This window comes from Anastrepha ludens, chromosome 6 (genome assembly GCF_028408465.1).
Source record: "Anastrepha ludens isolate Willacy chromosome 6, idAnaLude1.1, whole genome shotgun sequence".
Taxonomy (NCBI): domain Eukaryota; kingdom Metazoa; phylum Arthropoda; class Insecta; order Diptera; family Tephritidae; genus Anastrepha; species Anastrepha ludens.
Genome location: NC_071502.1, coordinates 43,333,469 through 43,353,012, shown reverse-complemented (window position 1 = coordinate 43,353,012; position 19,544 = coordinate 43,333,469). Strand labels below are relative to the sequence as shown.

The window sequence follows — 19,544 nt, the reverse complement described above, 5'->3', positions numbered from 1 at the left end:
TGCCGAGTATTAGCTAGTAGTACAAACATATTCTCATATAGCGCCCATCAAAAGTAGTATGCAATATAAACCCACCCGAGGGCACTTACAAATACTTTTCTTCAATTACCTAAATCGGCTTTAGTGCAGGGAGTAATGGAGTCAAGAGTTGGTTATTAACATGCGTATGTAGGTATGTATTTACATACTTATACGTATGTGAGCTACGCAACATAACAACCAACATGAACACACATGCATACTAACTATATACAAATGCATACACATATAATACATATGAATGTAGGTTGGCACGACTAGTCTACATAGATACTTAACCCAATTGGCAGCTAAATTCGGAAACGGAAATTATAGCAATTGTCTGCAGTTCTTGAAGTACTTACAAATTCATACATTGTGTGGGAAGTGTTGCGGAAGTCGGTGGCGTTGAGGAGGTGCGCGCCCTTAACAATTAGCATTAAGTATGTGCATATGTAAGTATGTGCATATGTGGTCTTAAATTGAATAATTCCCTATCAGCTTCGCATACAAGGTGGCGCAAAATTAATCAAGTTTGTTTCGGAATAACTCTTTTACTAAATAAAAAATAATAATTATTATTCGAGTGATGGACATCTTTATTTTGACCTTTACGCGCACCATTGCATGTCTGTTTGTATACTGCAGCAGTTTAGCTCATACGAAACCATTTGTAAAAATTAGATATATAAATACCGGCAGAGTGATTAATTTTGCGCCACCTTGTACATGCATTCGAATTTACATCCAAGTACAGACAGATTGGTGGTTTCATAAACACATAATTGCCAACCACATTAAGCTGCACTTGTAAATATAAGTAAATGGCTAAGTTTTAGATCACTCTGACCTTGTAACATATACAAATTCAATAACTCATCTTATCTAATTACATATATATTACATTCTGTCAAAAAAATATCAGGAATTGTTCATTTAAAAAGCGCGCGTTACACATATGTCTAAATTTTTCTTTGCTGGAATATTGGCACAACGTTCCTCTATAGTTTCGCAGAGTTTGAGCTTGATCTGTCAATTAGCTTGTTTTTGGCATTTAATTAATATATATCAGTCAACCGCAGGTGTGATCGTGTGATCTGCGATTTTCACTATGGATAAAAATTTCGAATACAGAATTTGTCTTAAATTTTGAGTTTTGATCAGGATTTCGTGTGCCGAATCGTTGAAAATGTTGCAGAAAGCCTATGGCGAGTAAAAAAAAAAAATTATAATAATTGGCGCGTACACTTCTGTTAGGTGTTTGGCCGAGCTCCTCCTCCTATTTGTGGTGCGCGTCTTGATGTTGTTCCACAAATGGAGGGACCTACAGTTTCAAGCCGACTCCGAACGGCAGATATTTTTATGAGGAGCTTTTTCATAGCAGAAATACACTCGGAGGTTTGCCATTGCCTGCCGAGGGGCGACCGCTATTAGAAAAATGTTTTTATTAATTTTGCTTTCACCGAGATTCGAACCAACGACCTCTCTGTGAATTCCGAATGGTAATCACGCACCAACCCATTCGGCTACGGCGGCCGCCCAGCCTATGCCGAGTGTGCTTTATAAAAAACTCGGGTCTACGAGTGGTATAAAGCTTTTGCAGAGGGCCGAGAAGTCGTGGAAGATTTGTCCCGATCCGGTCGTCCATCAACGCCTTCAACGGGCGAAAACGTCGACAAAGTTAAGGAAATGGTGCAGGAAAACCATCATTTAAGTTTAAGGGAGGTAGCTCGTGACCTTAGCGTGTCTCACGAATCAATTCGCAACATTTTACACCATCAATTGGGCATGAGACGCGTGGCTGCTCGACTAGTTCCAAGAGAGTTGAATTTTTTTCAAAAAATTCATCGGAAGAAGGTGGCCGAAGACATGTTTGAGCAAGCGAATTCGGACCACACGTTTGTTCAGCTCATCATAACAGGCGGCTGAATGGCGCTATCCACATCAGCCGAAATCCAAAAAACCACGTCACAGTCAGTCAAAAGTGAAATTCATGCTACTCGTTTTCTTTGATTAGACGTGTGTGCGAGAATGTGCATAGGAAACGTCCCAATTTGTGGATAGAAAACTCATGGATCTTGCACCATGATAACGCACCGTCTCACAAGGCTCATATTCTGAATACTTTTTTGACCAAAAACTCGACCAATATCATCGATTTAGCCTCCTGTGACTTTTTCTTTTCCCAAAACTTAAATTGCCACTCGGCGAACGCCGCTTGAGTCGATAGAGGTCATTAAGGAGAATTCGCTGAAGGAGCTGAAGAAGATCTCTTCAGACGCGTTTAAAAGGTGCTTTGATGACAGGACTAATCGTTGGCATATGAGTATTGCTAGAGCCTATTTTGAAGGCGACAACATAAAGTTTGATGATTAAACAATTATTTTGCGTTTTATTGAACATTTCTCGGTACTTTTTTGACAGAATGTATGCCATAAACCAGGCGTGGGAAGTCATGCCCATGGAAGTCTTTATTTTTACCTTTACGCGGCATGCCCCAAGCACGTAGGTCCGGGGTATCAAATATAACTCCTCCAAAGAGGTTCGCTTTTGAGCGTAGACATGGAATTGACGTGAGGTAGCATCAGTGAAAGTAGTCAAGGGATGCTAAGACGTATGGAGAAGGCGATCAATTGTCGTGAGATGACACAATCGTCAAATCTCTCCTTTATAACTTCGAGCATTGTGTCGCTTGTATGGCACAGCTCAAATATACCGATGTTGTTGTGCGTTGGTCACACAAACCGGAGAACATCATCACGATAGTTGGAAAAACTATCATAGCCAAGTGGCGACTCTATACATTAGGATGGCTAAAAAACATTTTTCATGATGCTGATTCAATTATCATAAAAGATGCCATTTTGATACACCACTTATAGAACTACTGCTTTTTATTAGTCGAACTATCTTGCTTTGACTATGAGTCTACCTTTGTCATCTACATATTTTCTTTTCTGCATTTTCTTTCAAGTTAATCGTGGGGAACTCCGCCAGCATTCTATGTTGTAGAGCACCCAGATTCGGGCACTCACACTAATAGTGAGAGACTGTTGCCTAAGATTGTTCTTGACTGCAGCTTCGACATCTATCGTTGTACGGCCACCGCATCTTCCTGGTATGGTCTCCCAAAGACCAGTGGCCGGTTATTGTTGACGTAATTTTAAATATTTCTGCTCGTGGCTTTCCTAACAATTCGTCAGTTCTAGATTTGTTGAAATCGGGTCTCGATTATTTAGTATCCGTGTTAGTCCACCTGTCAATGGCCTGCTTATGGAATAGTGAGAAGATCTCCCTTTTGCATACGCCTTGGGAACAGCCTTTTTCTACCGCTTCGGATTCGTTATAGGACGCCCCCTTTCTTGCGAGCTCATCCGCTTTCTCATTTCCTTTTATGTTCAGATTAGAGTGATGTTTGTCGTGCGCGCTAAAGCATTAAGTTTTTCTTTGCATTGTCTGACGATTTTTGCATTGGTTATAGGTGACTTTAAAGCTAAGATAGCTGCTTGACTATCTGAAAAAATACATAGTTCCGATAGTTGCTGTGATGATGCTACCCGCTAAACTTATTTTTTAGCCAAACATGTGAAAAATGTAATTTTCCGTAAATTTGGTATTTATAAATTATATACAAATTTAAATTCATCTTTTAATTTAACTTCACAAATGTGCAAAAAATTATATGAAAATTAAAATAGGAGTGTTAATTTTAATTAAAATTAAATTTTTTTTAATTAGCCCTATTTTCAGGGTCACTATATAATTAAATTTGTTTTGTAATAAAGGAAGCAAAAAACTCTTTTATGAGCCATTACTTGGTTAGGTGACGCAAAATTAATCAACATATCGAAAGATTGATAATGTTTGCAAACTTTTGAGGTTAGGTTAGGTTGGTATGGTTGCCGAGGGAATAAGCACACTTGGACAAAGAAAATCGGTTTCGTCCTTTGTGATACCATTATGAAGGAGGTGTAGTGAAAGAGTAAGAACGTTGGGATGCAGGGAGAGGGCGGGGAGAGGTGGTGCTGGGATGGTTGGGAGGGTGGGTTTAGAGTGTTTGAATAACGAACGATGACTGTGCTGCGTTTCCGTCAACCGCTTTGTGCTGCTGATGAAATTCATCTGATTTTTAATGTCAACGCCAGCTATATCAGCAGGCGTAACAAAAAAGTAAGAGCCAAGATGCCTGGATCTTAGCCCCGCCAGAGCAGGGCAGCTAAGGAGAAGGTGCTGAGATGATTCCACCTCATCCTCCGTACATCCATCGCAAAAAGGACTTGCGGTAATTTCAAGTCTTACAGCACGCATTCCCCGCGCATATTGGCCTGTGAGAAAACCCACGAGATTGCAGACTTGTGAACTACATATAGAACTGCACTTACACCGTTTACTGGATGATTGGAGCTTGTCCTTCTCCAACTTGTACGTGCGTCTTAAAGTTTTCCCACAAATGGAGTGACCTACAAGTGACTTTTTATGAGTTTTTTCATGGCAGAAGTACCCTTGTATGTTGCCATTGTTTGCTATTGGTGACCACTATTAGAAAAAAAGTTTTCTATCACTTGATGCTTCATGCCCGGGATCTACCGAATGGTAGTCAAACAGCAACCCATTCAGCTACGGCGGCCATACATAGATGCACCAATAAGGGTAATTTGCGCGTCGAGCTGGAATCTTCTATATTTATACGAATTTACTTTTATTAGTTCTATGGCGCCCATTGCAAATTTGCATATTTAAAATATAGGTATAGTAGACTAGGTACAGACATGTATGTATTCTTATATACATTTTTCCATACAAGGCAGTTTTCATATTTGTTTATTCTTCATTGAGCAAACATCCACATATTTAGCACGTTATTTTCAGAAATATCTAATTTCAATACCAATAGTTAAATAAGACTGCTTATTTGCTCAGTAATAACTTTAAAAAATTTAAATTGGGTTAATATAAATTATGACAACAAATAAATAGGATAGTCCGCAAATTTCTATGAGATTTAAGTACATATAAAAATATTTATATTTAAAAGTAAATACAAGCGCATTTCCAAGTCTGAAAATTTACATAAATTTGCTTTTCGATAACATCTATCTATGCAAATTTTTAATGCTAATATATTTTCCAAACAACTTTACACACATTCTAGTAGATACTGCATATGTAAATACTTTCAGTAGTTAGTAACTATGGCAAATGTGAATAAATATAAATAAAGGTTTGACTTTGGTTGGACCTTGCTTGCTTGTATCTTGATTACCGGCAGTCGTCAAGCCACTCCTAAACTTTTTGCTATCAAACTTTTTTGTTTCATAAGTTTGCAAACGTGTAACTACGAGCGAACTATGTGAATAATAATATATGTAATATATATGTATGTGTATTTATACAAATTTTTAATACAGTTCATTCAACTGAAAGTGGCATCGTTTGAACAATTTGTAGTCGCAAGTGTGGCACACTATTTGCTAAAGTTTCACTTGATATAAAATCGTGAGTGGCCTTTTGTGTTGACACACTATTTTTCAATATTTGTAGTCTACCGATATTTACACACACGTGATGTATGGAAATAAATACTATTCGCGAGGCATATACGAGTGTGTACGCAGTTAGTGTAGGTAAGTTAATGTTCATCTCTTTGTTAGAGTTTATTCATTGACCGCTTGGGAGGTTGATATAAGGCAGTGGCAATCACACAAATTACCACCTCCGCATGCTTCTAAAACATATTAACTAACAGACAATACTTAGAGTTGAATTTCTTATGATTTCACACCCAAGCCAACTACTCGCTTCATACATCAGACGAGAGTTGTAGGTATGAAGGCAAGCAAATGCATCTATAACTCGTAGTGCCTTCACCAGCCATTTATTAAAAACTGGTTGAAGAACTCTAAGACTTTTATTGAAATATTTAATTAGTTAGATAGAATAGTGAAAGAACGTCATAACTCGAGAGATCAAAAACTCACGAAAAACGGTCAACTTACTATGCCTCCCTAAGTTAAAATAAAGATGCTGTGCATCAATTGGTAACGTAAGATCGTCATGTGACGAAGCATCCTGACCAGCATACATTCAATATTGCATGCACATTCTGAAGATTTCTTCTCTTTGGATATAACATAATTTAGAAAATGGCCAAAAACAGATTTGTGTAAAGAAATATTGAGAAATTCAGCCGTGTTGGTTCAAATCACGTATATGATATCGTAACAGGTGGCGAACCGTGAATTTATGCAAATGAGTCGGGAACAATACACCAATTGATAGTAAGGGTGTTCCAAGATGGGCTTAATCCAACAAAAGTTGTTCGCGGAAGCAGCAGCGCAAGGGAAATGGTTGCCTGTTTTTCGCATAAACTGGAAAATTTGGTCATGTTGTAATTGTACCACTAGAGAAACTTAAAAAAGTCAGTTCTGACTGAAATTTGGGAAAATTTCGAGTATGTATGTAAATTAAAATTTATAAAATGCAAGTTTGAAGTGGTTTTAAAATCGCGTTGGTGTTCGAAAACTTTTATTGCTAACGATGTTGGGTGTTTCTTGTTTTTTTTTGCGAAATAGAAAAATGTCAAGCACTAATTATATGGAGAAAATGCAAAAAAATTAAAAATTTTTTTTTGAAGTGAAACTTCTTAGGCGTCGATGGACGAGCAAGAATGGAGAGTAAAATTTCAAGGCCATGCAACGTTTTGGGCATTTTCGTTCCGCGAGAGAGAAAAAAGATATAACGTAGAGGAAAAGGAGAGAGAGAGCTATACCTTATATTGTATTGTAGGAGCACGGGAGAACCACGTATACATTATATACAAGGCGTTAGAATATAACAGAGAGAGAAAAAGAGTGACCATTAACGTGCAGCACTAACGCCATATTACTATAGTAGATCGAAAGAGAGCAACATATTGTTAAAATAGGATAGATAGTATTGCGCAGGCGCATGCCTTGTCTATGCACGTTATAGTGAGTGTGAGAAAGCAACGTATAGTTAGAATACGACAGATCGCACGCGTTGCCGCCAGACGCTATATATACGCAGTTGATATACCACGTGTATTATTTTTGTAAATTTTGTCTATTTGTATTCTCTACAAATGTTGTGAATTTATTTAGATGTATATTCTTTCCCTCTCTCTCTCTCTCTCATGTCTTTATCTCTCGCTCATGTTTCTTTCTCTCTCTCATTCTCTCTTGGGTCTCTCCCTCTTTCTTTGTCTGCCTTGAAAGTTTTACTTCTGTTATGTGAACTACGAACAAGCACTTTTTTTAAGTTCTGATTAAAAAGTTAGAAATTTTGATGAAAATTTGTTGTTAAACTAAACTTTAAAACTAAGATTTATGTAATTATTGTCATAGAATAGACTTTATTTCTATAAAATAAGATTAAGTAAGAAAAAAATAAATTATCAACACTAAGTCAATGCGCTATATTTATGAAACGCACTGTATGCATGTAAAATATAGCTAAATTTGTTTGCTTCTTACCTTAGGCACTTCCAAGTTGCGAGTGTATTGCACTGCTTCTTGCAAAAGAGAAGCCAAACCTCGTGGGAGTGGATGATGCATGTGGAAAATGTGCGCTTGGATATTGCGAAACAATTTGAATTCAATTTGCTGGGGCATTCGCTGCTTTTACTGCGCTGCCTGATGATGATTTCAATATGTGAGACGAATACTATTTCTTATTTCCTTAAGGAAGCGGAAGCAATTGTTAGTAAGAGAGTGGTATTCACTGTTTTATTTTTATTTATTTTTCTTCAACACAACTGATTTTCCTTTTTTCCACTTTTTAGCACTAATATTTGTTGCAGGACTTCTTTTTTTATATCTAAACTACTTTTTTCGTACTACTTCTAGCATTTTGTATTTACTCTACTATTTTTGCTTTGTTTGCTGAATTTTGTGAAATATTTTTTTCTTTTTTTACATACATTTATATATTTTAATCACTTGATGGGGATCACTTAGCATGGTTTATCACTTATCGTATCGCTTCTCTTGCCGTCGATCGGGTGGTGTTATTACTCGCCATTTTGTATGAACTTTCGTTAAATCTTTATGTGTGCGTTGATACAATTGATACAACTGATACATCAAGTTGATTTTTTTGTAACTCAAACGTGCCGCAACGAATTCGATACGTATGCAACTTCCTAAGGGTGTTGCTGAACTTCTAACTTCTCGAATTGCAACTTAAGTGTCTGTGGAGAGTGCAAGAGTATTGGGCACGTTGGCGTTTAAAATTGAGAAGACAACGCCTATGAGAATTTCAAAATTGACGTTGGAGTTGGCGTCGTTTTTGCTTTTGTTTTTGTTGTTGCAATTGCTATTACTGTTACTATTACTCTCAGCAGCGGAAGTAATTTTCTTGCGCACAAAAATTGCGTAAAGTAAAGTCTTGAACATCGCGCGATTTCCAATCCGTGGATGTGTGTATGTATTTAAATTTGTGTATGTGTGTATGCGTTATTCGTATTACGAATGCCCATGCGCTTGCAAGCTCGGAAACGGGAACTGCACACTTGATTGTGTTTGTTGTTGTACAAGTACCACCACCTTCACTTGAAAATTTCACTTACTCGGGTTACTCGGTATTTATGCGGACGACTGCCAACAATTGCAGTCAATGGACACGACGCGCTGTATATACATATGTATTAATAAAGTATGTACATATGTAGGCACATGCCCAAGTACATATGTACGCATGTATGTATGTGTGAAGTAATGAAAATGTGTGCGAATAATGTGTGAGAAATTTTCGATTTACATTTTTGAGTAGAGAACTTCGGGGGCGGTAGAGCACAAGTAGGTAAAAAAAAAAAACAACAAATTCAAACCGTAAGAAAAACCAAATAAAAATACATATGCCTTAGTAAACTTGAAATGTATTAGTGAATGGTATCCAACTGACCCGTGAGCGAATGCGTGCAATACCGTCAATTAATATTAACAACAACAACAAGAAAAGCGAATCATACCATTGCCACACATGTAATCACAACCACAATCACAAGGAGCAATTACTCATTAAATATAATGCTATCACGAGATTCTGATTTACACATATTATCCATTTGCCACGCTATCTACTTTACTTTACTTTAGACACCAACATTTCACTTAATTGTGTGCGTATATGTATGTACGAGTATGTACACTTTTGTTCACAATTATAGCAGAGTGGCATATAGCAAAGTTTACTTGACATTTTTCTACACAGAGAAAATACAAAAGACCGGCAGCGAAAAATGGTTTGCCCAAAAATTAACAAGATTTTTGAGCTACTTCAAACTTGTACTTTTACTTTTCTAAAAAATCTGATTAAAAAGTTAGCACATTGGATGACATTTCTTTAATTTTTTTTTATTTTGCACAAACAGTTTTGTTTGAAACTTTAAGTTATGTGGTTGTTGTTGCAGTGTAAAGTCTACATTTAAAATTAAAAAAAAAAAAACTGATAATAAATGAATAGTCAAAATTTTGCAATATGTCTAGCTGCTATTATTGTGAATACAGGTATGTATGTTTTTTTTTCGTTTTTGATATTTGATTTTAGTTTCACTTCATTATTTGCTACAATTAGAACATACTCATATATGTTTGTATGCAAATATAATATTGTACATGCATACAAGATTAAAATTGCCGACTCGAACGATTGTAAAAGTACTATAAGCATTCATATACAGTAGGTTCTGTTTTTATGCGGCTTTTTTTTATGCGATTTTGAAATAGTGCGGTTTTTTTTTTAATTACAAAATGCATGTCGACCTATCGAGAATTGTACATATAAACAAGATTCTAAACCAGCTAAGCAAAAACTCATCACAGATTACATCAGAAGTGCTAACCCTACAAGTATGGAACCGCCTGCATAACTATCTAGATCAGACGTGTACATTTCCTCAAGTGACGAAAGTGATTTTACGCCAAATCTCAAACGAACGCGCAACATGTGGGTATTGTCTGATTCTATTTCTGACTTAAATTTATTTTTCGATTCTACCGTTTCTTAAATAAAGATATAATTTTCAAAAATACAATATTTTGTTTGTGCGATTTTATTTAATTATTTCAGATTCATGCGGTCTATGGAACGTATCTATAGTAATAATATGGGACTAGTGCCCTTTTTTATGCGATTTTATTACATTATTTCAGATTTATGCGGTTTTAGCACTTTGAAACGTATCCATAGTTTTACTATAGAACTAGTAGCTTTTTTTATGCTGTTTTTTTTTTATGCTGTTTCTTGCGAACGTATCTACCGCAGAACGTATCTAAACAGAACCTACTGTATATGTATATATATACAAATACAATGCAATAGAGCCTATGCGATATACTACGAGTAGGCCGTTCTCTCCACTCTCCACTCTTTACGCATATTCATTATGTTTGTTGCTTTGTGTGCATCCGCAGAGTTCATAACATTATACTCGTATTTAGTGAGCTTTTGTTTTATTATGCATATGTAGAGAAGAAAGTGTGTGTGCCATATGTGTGTGTGTGCCATATGTGTTGAGCAGGAGTAGCCCCACAGCCGCAACAGTAACATTCAGTGCCAGGCTTCTTGTCCCCGAAGCTGTTTAGATTATTTCGAACACATACATACATATGTAGGTATATATGTATTAATATATATACGTATATGTATGAATGACTAAATAATGTGAAAGAGCGCAGTTTCGGATGATCAATTGTCAAATGTCAGTGCAAATATAGAATAACATACCATGTACAGTGTGGTACAATAATTTCCATGCCAATTATGTGCCGTCAATTTACGTTCAGCATACAAAGAGGTCTGCCTCGGCTATTTTCACTCGATCTCGTGGGTAAACAAATGCTTGAAAATTGGTTATTAAAATATGAAAGTCACGAAATTCGGTAAAAGATGTTTAGAGATGAGCTCTTTAACAGACCGTTATTCGGCTCTGAGCGGCTGACACAATCAGCTGATGGGCTGACGTCACGTGGGATGTGTTAACAAAATAACTTAGAATGTGTTAGTGATATACGAAAAAAAATCAACCAATGTAGCAACGAAGTGTTATCTGAACAACGATTGATTGGACGAGTGTGTGAATATGTGTGAAATGATAGTGCATAATGTGGCTGCAGATTCTCCCAAGTGACGTAGCAGCCGAAGTTCATCTCACAATTTTCTTTTTCACCATAGTTAATGAGCAAATCTTGTAAATCTATCACCTTTGGCAAGTAGTAAGTCAACAGAGCATGATAGATGCGGTGGGATATTTAAACGAACAACATGTGAATCCATTGCTTTACACCATGCCTTGAACTTTCGCCTTACCCCAAGCTCCCAACATTGGTGGTGCAAAACTAATCGTCCAATTTTATTTTTGAGTAACTTGTTTTACTAAATAAAAAAAATATTTTGAGTACAGGAAATCTGTGTTTTAACCTTCACGCGCTCCCTTGAATGTCTGTTTGTATACTCCGGCTATTTAGTTCACAAACGTGCCAAATACGATTGACGTACAACGCCATTTACAAAAATCATAAATTTCCAATAGGACGATTAATTTTGCGCCACCTTATGTATAAATCTACATAGTCGGTAATATAATATTTAGTGACAAAGCCTATTTACATCGTTTTGGCTTTTAAGGCAATTCGATTTGTGATCACTGTAGTCCTGCGATCATTGAATATGAATTTGAAACTAAAATAAATTCTCTAATCGGAATTACCACAGCCGTATTGGTGATATCCTTGATTACGAGAAGCATTAAAATCTAGAACGAAGTAATCTATCCGCAGCGCACACGCAAAATGCAGACAAGAGCGCCAATAATTAGCGAGCCTGACATCGAGTTTTAACTAATAGGTGCGACCAGTAAAAGCTCGTTTCTTGAAAAGTCAATGGAATGTTATGATGCAAACGATGCTCAAGCTAGAAAATAACTTCTTAGTGAAATATTTCCAAAATATGATGAATGGAGGGATAGATCCAGTAGATGTAACTTTCGACTCGAGATCACATTAGCAGGTTTGGGTTTAAATATCACACTGACTGGCTTATATACAATATATTTGAAATTTTACAATCCAAAAAACAGAGTGTGTAAAGAACAACCTTAACATACAGGCTGGAGGTATTTTGACGCTAGTATATATACACTAAACCACATTTTTATGTTAGTGGTTCCATTTAGGGAAGCAACGCAACACCTCTGTATGTAGACTTGCCATAAAAATACTTCTCGCCAAAACCATTTGCATTTCGGAGCCACTATAAAGTTGTCGAGTACTCTAATTGCAGGGCAGTAACAAGTAATAGACCACAATATGAAGGAGAAGTAAACACTAACTACTGCACGAGAGCATTGAAAAATAAATATTTTTAATTCCGAAAAGCAGGTTTTTTTTTTAATTTCATGCGGTTTTTGACCCACCATCTCCGTGCTTCTTATGTTAAAGAAAATTTGAACTTTTAGGTAAAAAATTACTCTAACTTTCATACTATCAAATAAAGTGCAAGCAATGGATATTAAAAAAATCTATATTTACCTTAGCGCAAAAAAAATATATATTTTTTTTATTGATAGGCATATGCTCTTTCGTTTGATATCCATTTTAATCTCGTAGAGAATGTATAAATACTTAAAACTATTACAAAACTATTTTCTAAAGAAAAGTTTGTCCATTGAAACCTTACACCCTTTGTTGGGTGCTTGGCCGAGCTCCTTCTCTTATTTGTGGTGTACGTCTTAGTGTTTTTCCACAAATCTAGCGGCCCACAATTTTATGCCGCCTTCGAATGGCAGATAGTTTTTATGGCAGGAATACTATCGGAGGTTTGCCATTACCTGCCTTTTTCAACAACAACAACTTTTTCTATCATTCGGTGATTCATGCCTGGGATACTACTGCTGGGTAGTCACGCACCAGCCCATTGGGTTACAGCGGCTGCATTCTCTCTCTACATTCATATGGTAGAGTGAGTAGAAAAAGTAACTTTTTTGTTTACAAATTTTGTCATTAGCAACTTTAGAGTCCTTTAAAGACTAATTTGATGAGAAAGTCTAAAACTGAGTATGCTACATCCCTATAAAAAATCCACAGTTTCGCTTCTATATTTTTTCGTGTATAACTTATACTGTCGCACGGTGTAAAAGTAGCAACTCAGGAGCTCGATAGAACAGGTATGCTATTCCAAACACCTTTCTGCGGGTTTGTCTGATAGACGATATGGTTATCAAGGGGACTATAATTAATCAGATACTTCAAAAAGATATTCACGTGTTCTGGCATCCTCTCGAATGATCGAATTAAATTAGGACATGCTGCCTTTATACGCAGAAAAAAATAAGAAATAAGGTTTCCACATAAACGATTACCTATGGAAAAACTGCAAGTCTAAGTGCTTCGGCTAATGATTGAACGCTAAGGGATAAACTTACATAGTTGTGGGATGCTTTCCGAAGATCTGTTATTGCAAAAATTCAAGTATACGGCACTACAGAATTAAAATCCTGCTTTACTAGTAAAATCTACTTATATTTACTTGTATGCGGAATAAAATTTCAAAAGTATTTTAAGCAACTTGTTGTAATTAGCTTAACTCGTTAATTAATTGTCTTAACTTCTAAGGGAAGTTTATAATATAATATATTGACATACTTAAATAAAACCCTTGATCATGAAGCACCAAACTGGTTGGAAACTTTTGTTGGCCACTGCCTCTGAACACGTTTCTACCTAAACGATTTTGCTGTGATTTCGTTGGCAAGTGTATACACATACATATGTAGTTAGATACACACGCATGTATTTTCGTATTTTTAATATGTCTGTAGCTATTTATTTAATATTGTATGCTTAACGAGTAGCCCTCACTTAAATTGCAAAACTCCTTCTCTAATACAATAAAAGTTTAGTAAATTCCTTTGACTCAAACGAATATTTTAGTTTTATTCAATTAACTTGGATCGTATGCTACTCATATTAAATATGTACACAGATTTAAGTATATACTTGTATACACATTAAGGTGCACCACTCGACATACAAAAAAATCGGTACTGTCATTATTTATTATATGTCACTTTCGCCAAAATACTTCGGAAAAGTATTAAAGTTTATCTGAACTGGACCGTTATGAATGTACCTCCACATTCTCTTTCTTTTGGTTTCGTCGGCAAAATTTTTTTTGCAGACCCTTTAAGCCCAAGACCTTCTACCATCTGTGTTGATTTTGTGGAAAACGTATTTCAAAAAACTAGTTTTATACCTATATAAAAAATCGAATTTCGAATGCATTTTTAAACTCACGTTATATACATTTTTCAGCTCACGTAAATATTAGTATTTTCCAAAAATATTTTGTTGTAAGTCTTTGAATATAATAATTTTTATAATTCTTTTATTCTTTCCGTTTTATAAGTTTTTTAATGTTACTTTTCTGATAAGTGTGTTATTAAAACTTAGAGCCCTACTTTGGTTTCTCAGATGGCCTTTCAATTTTTCTGTCTTTCTGATTGATAAAATCTCTTATGGTCAGTCGCGGAAATCTCCCCATTCTCCTGTTCGACTCAAACGAAATGGAGTTGTTGAAAATTAAAACTCAAAACAGAGCTGTTATTTCTGAAGCAAAAGTCGAAAGGATAGTAAATCTTTAAATTTACCGGATTGCACCAAATCTAAAAATATTCGCCTCATATGGGTCCTAGGACACATGGGTATAGCCGGGAAGGAAGCAGCGGATACATTGGTTAGAGAGGCTGATGCCTCGTTTTTATTGGTACCCGAAGCCCTTCCTTGCTATGGGACAACACACCATCAAAGAAAACTTAGAATTGAAGAGCTAAGTATCGTGAGATGGCTCAAATTATGGGGGTACGCGGCGGAGCGATGTCTTTACAGGCGCGGCAACTCATAAGGATAAGCTAAGAATGCTCACAGGCATTTTCACAGGTCACTGCAGATTGCATAGTCATCTGTACATAATTAGGATATGGTTCACTGACTCCTGTCATTTCTATGACTAGTCCCCGACCTTTTTCTCGAATGTGACGCCATATCGCGAGGAAGATTGAGATATTTCGGCCAGATGTGGCCGGAAGAAAGCCACATACGCTCAGCCTAACCCAACTATTTTAGGTTTATTATGAGAACTGGATTAGGATAGAGTGCTGTGATGAGTAGAGGGCATAAAAGGCCATTAGGTCGACGTGCAAACCTCATTTTCATTCATTTGTTCAATCTTAAAATATACAAAACTATGAGCCATATTTAGCTTCTTGCAGGCACCACCTTATAATATCTACTTACCGATCAGATACTCGTTAATGAAAATATAAATTGAGAATGAAAATCCCTTTGTTACTACTAAGAAGTTTGCCCTGATTCTTACAAGGCGCCCAAAATTGGTCGTGAGGCTGAAATGTAGATAATGGGTAATGATGAAGCTTGAACTTATTGAATCGACAATAAAAAGTTAATACTGCCACAAGTAGTGTCAATGAAGCCCAAAAATAACAACCAAGCGTCAGCCTATTAAGTCATTAGATATCAGGCGACAAAGCCTTCCTTCTTATCGTTCTTGCAGCTTCTGCAACATCTTCGGAATGGCACGTCTAAGTAGTATTTTCATCCTATTAAACAATATCCTATTAGAGCTCCGACGTTAGTAGATACTCGTAAGCACATCCTCTCCTCTCAGATTTATCTGTTCAGCGTCTTGCTTTAGCCAATTTATCCACTCTCCCGGTCTCGATGTTCTTATGACCAAGAATTTAGGATTTGGTTCCATTCATATTTCTTAAAGGGACAGATACCCGTAAAATTTCGAAAAAACACATAAAATGTTAATATAATCCTTTAAGAATATGTCAAAAAAAATGTTCAACATAAATTTAAGTATTTCTTATATTATTGATCGTCAACCGTGACGATTCTATTCAAAACTATATTTTTCTAATTGGCGTACGCGATAACTCGAAAAGTTATTGACCGATCTCCCTGAAACTTTGCACACATCTTTTTTATGATATTACTTTCATGTGACTTTACAGTTCGAAAATTTTTCGAAGCAAAAATAGTAGGAAAATTCGCCCCGAAATTCATTTTTTTTTTTTTAAGCATTTTATTCCGCGAATTTTTTTTCATTTTTGTTTCATTCATATAGAAATTATGACATTAAAAACAAAAATCAATTTGGTTTTTTGTATTCAGGTCACTGACACCGATGCTACAATGCCCGCCGATTGAGAAGCCCCGCTGCGATCTTCCTGGAAGAATTGAGTGTACATCCGCCATTTTAAATGATTAAAAAAAAAAAATTATATTATTTTAATGTATAAATAGACTGTATGCCAATTTGGAAAAAAATATATTGACTTTTTCATTTAAAATAATTTTAATGAAAATCAGGCCCCTCTCCCCTTAAAGATTTGCAGACTTTCCAGATACCCAACAACTGCTCTTGGAAGATGCTCGGCTAGTGGCTAAATTACGCCAAGTTTCTCGAAGTAAGCATCTACTCCGATACCGCAATATATCTTGGGCTCGTCAGTGTAGAGATAAGACTTCTTTGTCGACTAATCGATATGTTTCTTCCGTTCTTTCTTGAATGGAAAGCGTACCTCAAAATTAATTTCAAAATTTTAGTTCAATACCAACAATTCGTGATTTTGTATGTTTTTGTCTATGTATATTATTTAAGGTTGAGCCGCATCCAGGAGCTTAGTCTTTTTACGCTTGACTTTTTTAGACTTACGGAAGAGCACGCGGTCGCTTTTTTGTCAAGTGTATATCAGTAGGAGTCAGATAACATTTGGTTCCACTGCCGGACAATGCCTTATTGCACCTATTATTTGCTGCTCTATTGCTTATTGAAGACAGGCTAAAATTAGTCTTACGATGGCGGCTTACGTCCGCTCCTCAAGTTGGGTTTTCGAACCCCAGTTCTTGTTGAATATTCTCTTATAATAGGCATTGATTTTAGAAGCTACTTCCTTGCTCTTCTTAACTTGAATCTTATGCTTGGCATCAAACACGCTCATTAAGTGCAAGTGAAATAGAGCCGGTTATGTATAGCCGTCTCGCGCATAACATAAATAGGTGACAGCCCAGCGCAAGTTTAAATTAAATAGCAAGTGGGCAGAACTGCAGACTTTGAAAAAGTCTGAACTTGAAGCTGACCTATCACATCGACACACCAAAATGTATGCAAAAAATGTATAACCCATTTTTTATAAATTTTATAATTGATTTTACATTTTCAGAGAAATTTTGCGATGTCTCATTTTTTTCTTGTAATTTCTGATTAAAATTTTCCCTTTTCAAATTTTATTACATGGTTGAATTTATTCTTAGACGAACATTAATGTAATTTTATTTGTTACTGTTGTTGTTATTGTCGGAACAGATTAAAATTCGCTAGACATATGTACATAGAATGCTGCTGAAGTGAAAGTCCTTGGCCGGATATGAACGTAGAACCCACTGTCGTCGAAACGAATTTATTTATTTATTTGACTTATTTATTTATTTATTAGAAATATAATTATAAATAATTATATTAAATTAAAAAAGCCACTGGCAGCTAAGGTTATCGGCCTACGCTTTGACTTACTTTTTGCCTAATTTCGGGAATCCTTAATTCTCATGTCTTTGACTCAACTTAATATTTTAAATAAACTGTTATTGATATATATAGGCGCTTTGAATTGGCTTTCTTTACTCTAAAACTATTTATTTCTCTTCTTTAACAAAATTTACGTGTTCTAAGTTAATTTTGAATTCTTTGGCCTACTCGTACTCATACCGTTTCCACGTCGCATTTAATTTTTCAAAAATTTCCACGCATATTCATAAGAGGCTCACCTTTCCTTTTACCTTCCCTTTGCTGTTTGGCCATTTTTTACGCCTACTTTTGATCCGCACACTTTGATTGCTTACAAAAACAAACAATTAAATATTTTCTTCAGCTCTACGCTGAAATTTCGTACGTTTTGGTTTTTTTTTTCGTTAATTCATTCTTTACAAAATTCCAATGTCGCTGAAAATTGTGCAAGCGCGCCAACGATGGGCTGACAGACTGGCTATCCGCTCATGGACTGCAATAAATTTTCAAAGAAAATTATTTTCTCTATACGTAGTTGCACAAAAGGTTGACTAACATTTTTTTTTTCAAATTTATTTTTTATTTTTACTTTATTACTATTTTTTAAATATTTTTTTTTGTTGTTTTCTTTTTTTAAATTATAAATACTACGACAAAGGGCTTCGCAACGCTTGAGAATGTATCCCGCTTGTCGTTGCGTGCACTCGCACTTTCCCACTTACGTTGAACAACACACACTTAGGGTGCGTCATTGTTGCACGCAACACGACGCATTGCGAAAGAGCACAATCAATTTTATTCAATTTAATTTTCTGCTTTTAAGCTTATTTGATTAATTTCATGATAATCATTTATTAGATTGAGTTATAAACAAATGACAGAGGTCGAAGTGGACTTTATGATTTTGCAAAACTGCACCACATTACGTATAAAATATTTTCAGAAAAACAAATTGTGAGAAAACACAAATATTCATAGATTTGTAAGTATATATATTAATTTTTTTTTAATTTTGTAGAAAACGACGCGTTATGAGCGCATAGAAGCCGCAGACTAAAGAACACTGAGAGTTAGACCAAGTGACTAACTAGCTAGCTGGTTGGCTGGCAGGCTAAGTGGCTGCAGACACGGAGAAGACGACACTCAGACAGGCGATAGCAGAGACAACGAAAAATGCAAACGGTCAACGGGCAATGCCGGAATACATATGAGGCAACGAAACAACAAATGAACAACGACAAAATGCGATGTATTAAAAAACAAAAAAAAAAAAAAAATAAATAAATAAAAACAAAAACAAAAAATGCAAAAAAGTACGAAAACACTGGCCTCATGTCACATACAGTCCACGGCAAATGAGTGAGTGACTGACACGCACGGTGGAGTTGATTTAAAATGATGAATATAAATGAATATTTGAAAATATTTAATTTAATGTCACAGAAAAAGTCCATAGCGCATCATAACTAGAAGGGATAGCCCTATAAGCGCTTTTAAGCCACTGGCTCTTTTACATAAACATTTTCCAACATAAACCGATTTTAGTGTCTTAAAATCGACAAAAAACTTTACTTTATTAAAGCATATGAGATATATATCAAAAAATTTAAGTAATTGAAGTTGCAGTCAACCTCCCTCGTTTCAACAAAAAACTAACAAAACCCCCAAAAAGTAAAGTAGAACATTTACATCACCTTGAGAATACAAAATCTGAAGAGACATATATGTATGTATGTCCCATTGATCGTCAACGGTCAATCAACAGCGCATTAAAATTTTGCAGAAAAGTTAATTTGCTATGAAAAATAAATTTATTTACATTTTGGATTGTACGTAGAAATATAATTTTCTGTGGTAAATTTAAAAACAATTTTGTTCATTGTTTTGTACAGGTAGCCAGTCTCCGAGTTACATCGGCA

The 19,544-nt window shown here is 35.7% G+C and overlaps 1 protein-coding gene across 8 annotated transcripts in view; it reads right to left on the bottom strand.

Moving 5' to 3' along the window:
* Positions 1 to 18,797, bottom strand: part of LOC128867760 (ion transport peptide) — a 120,988-nt gene extending 102,191 nt beyond the window's left edge. Inside the window, exons 1-3 of one of the 8 annotated variants that reach the window (XR_008455020.1) lie at positions 18,348 to 18,762; positions 17,886 to 18,118; positions 7,512 to 8,666 (exon numbers count right to left, since the gene is read on the bottom strand). Coding sequence is in view for 2 of the 8 variants with exons in the window: in XM_054109231.1 (XP_053965206.1) it covers positions 7,512 to 7,649 (138 nt within the window). In the remaining 6 variants the exon portion in view is untranslated. Of the gene's footprint in view, positions 1 to 7,511; positions 8,667 to 10,764; positions 11,218 to 17,885 lie in introns of those variants that run through there. The other 7 variants (XR_008455019.1, XR_008455022.1, XR_008455024.1 and 4 more) reach the window with 7 other exon arrangements.
* Positions 18,798 to 19,544: the final 747 nt, after the last annotated feature.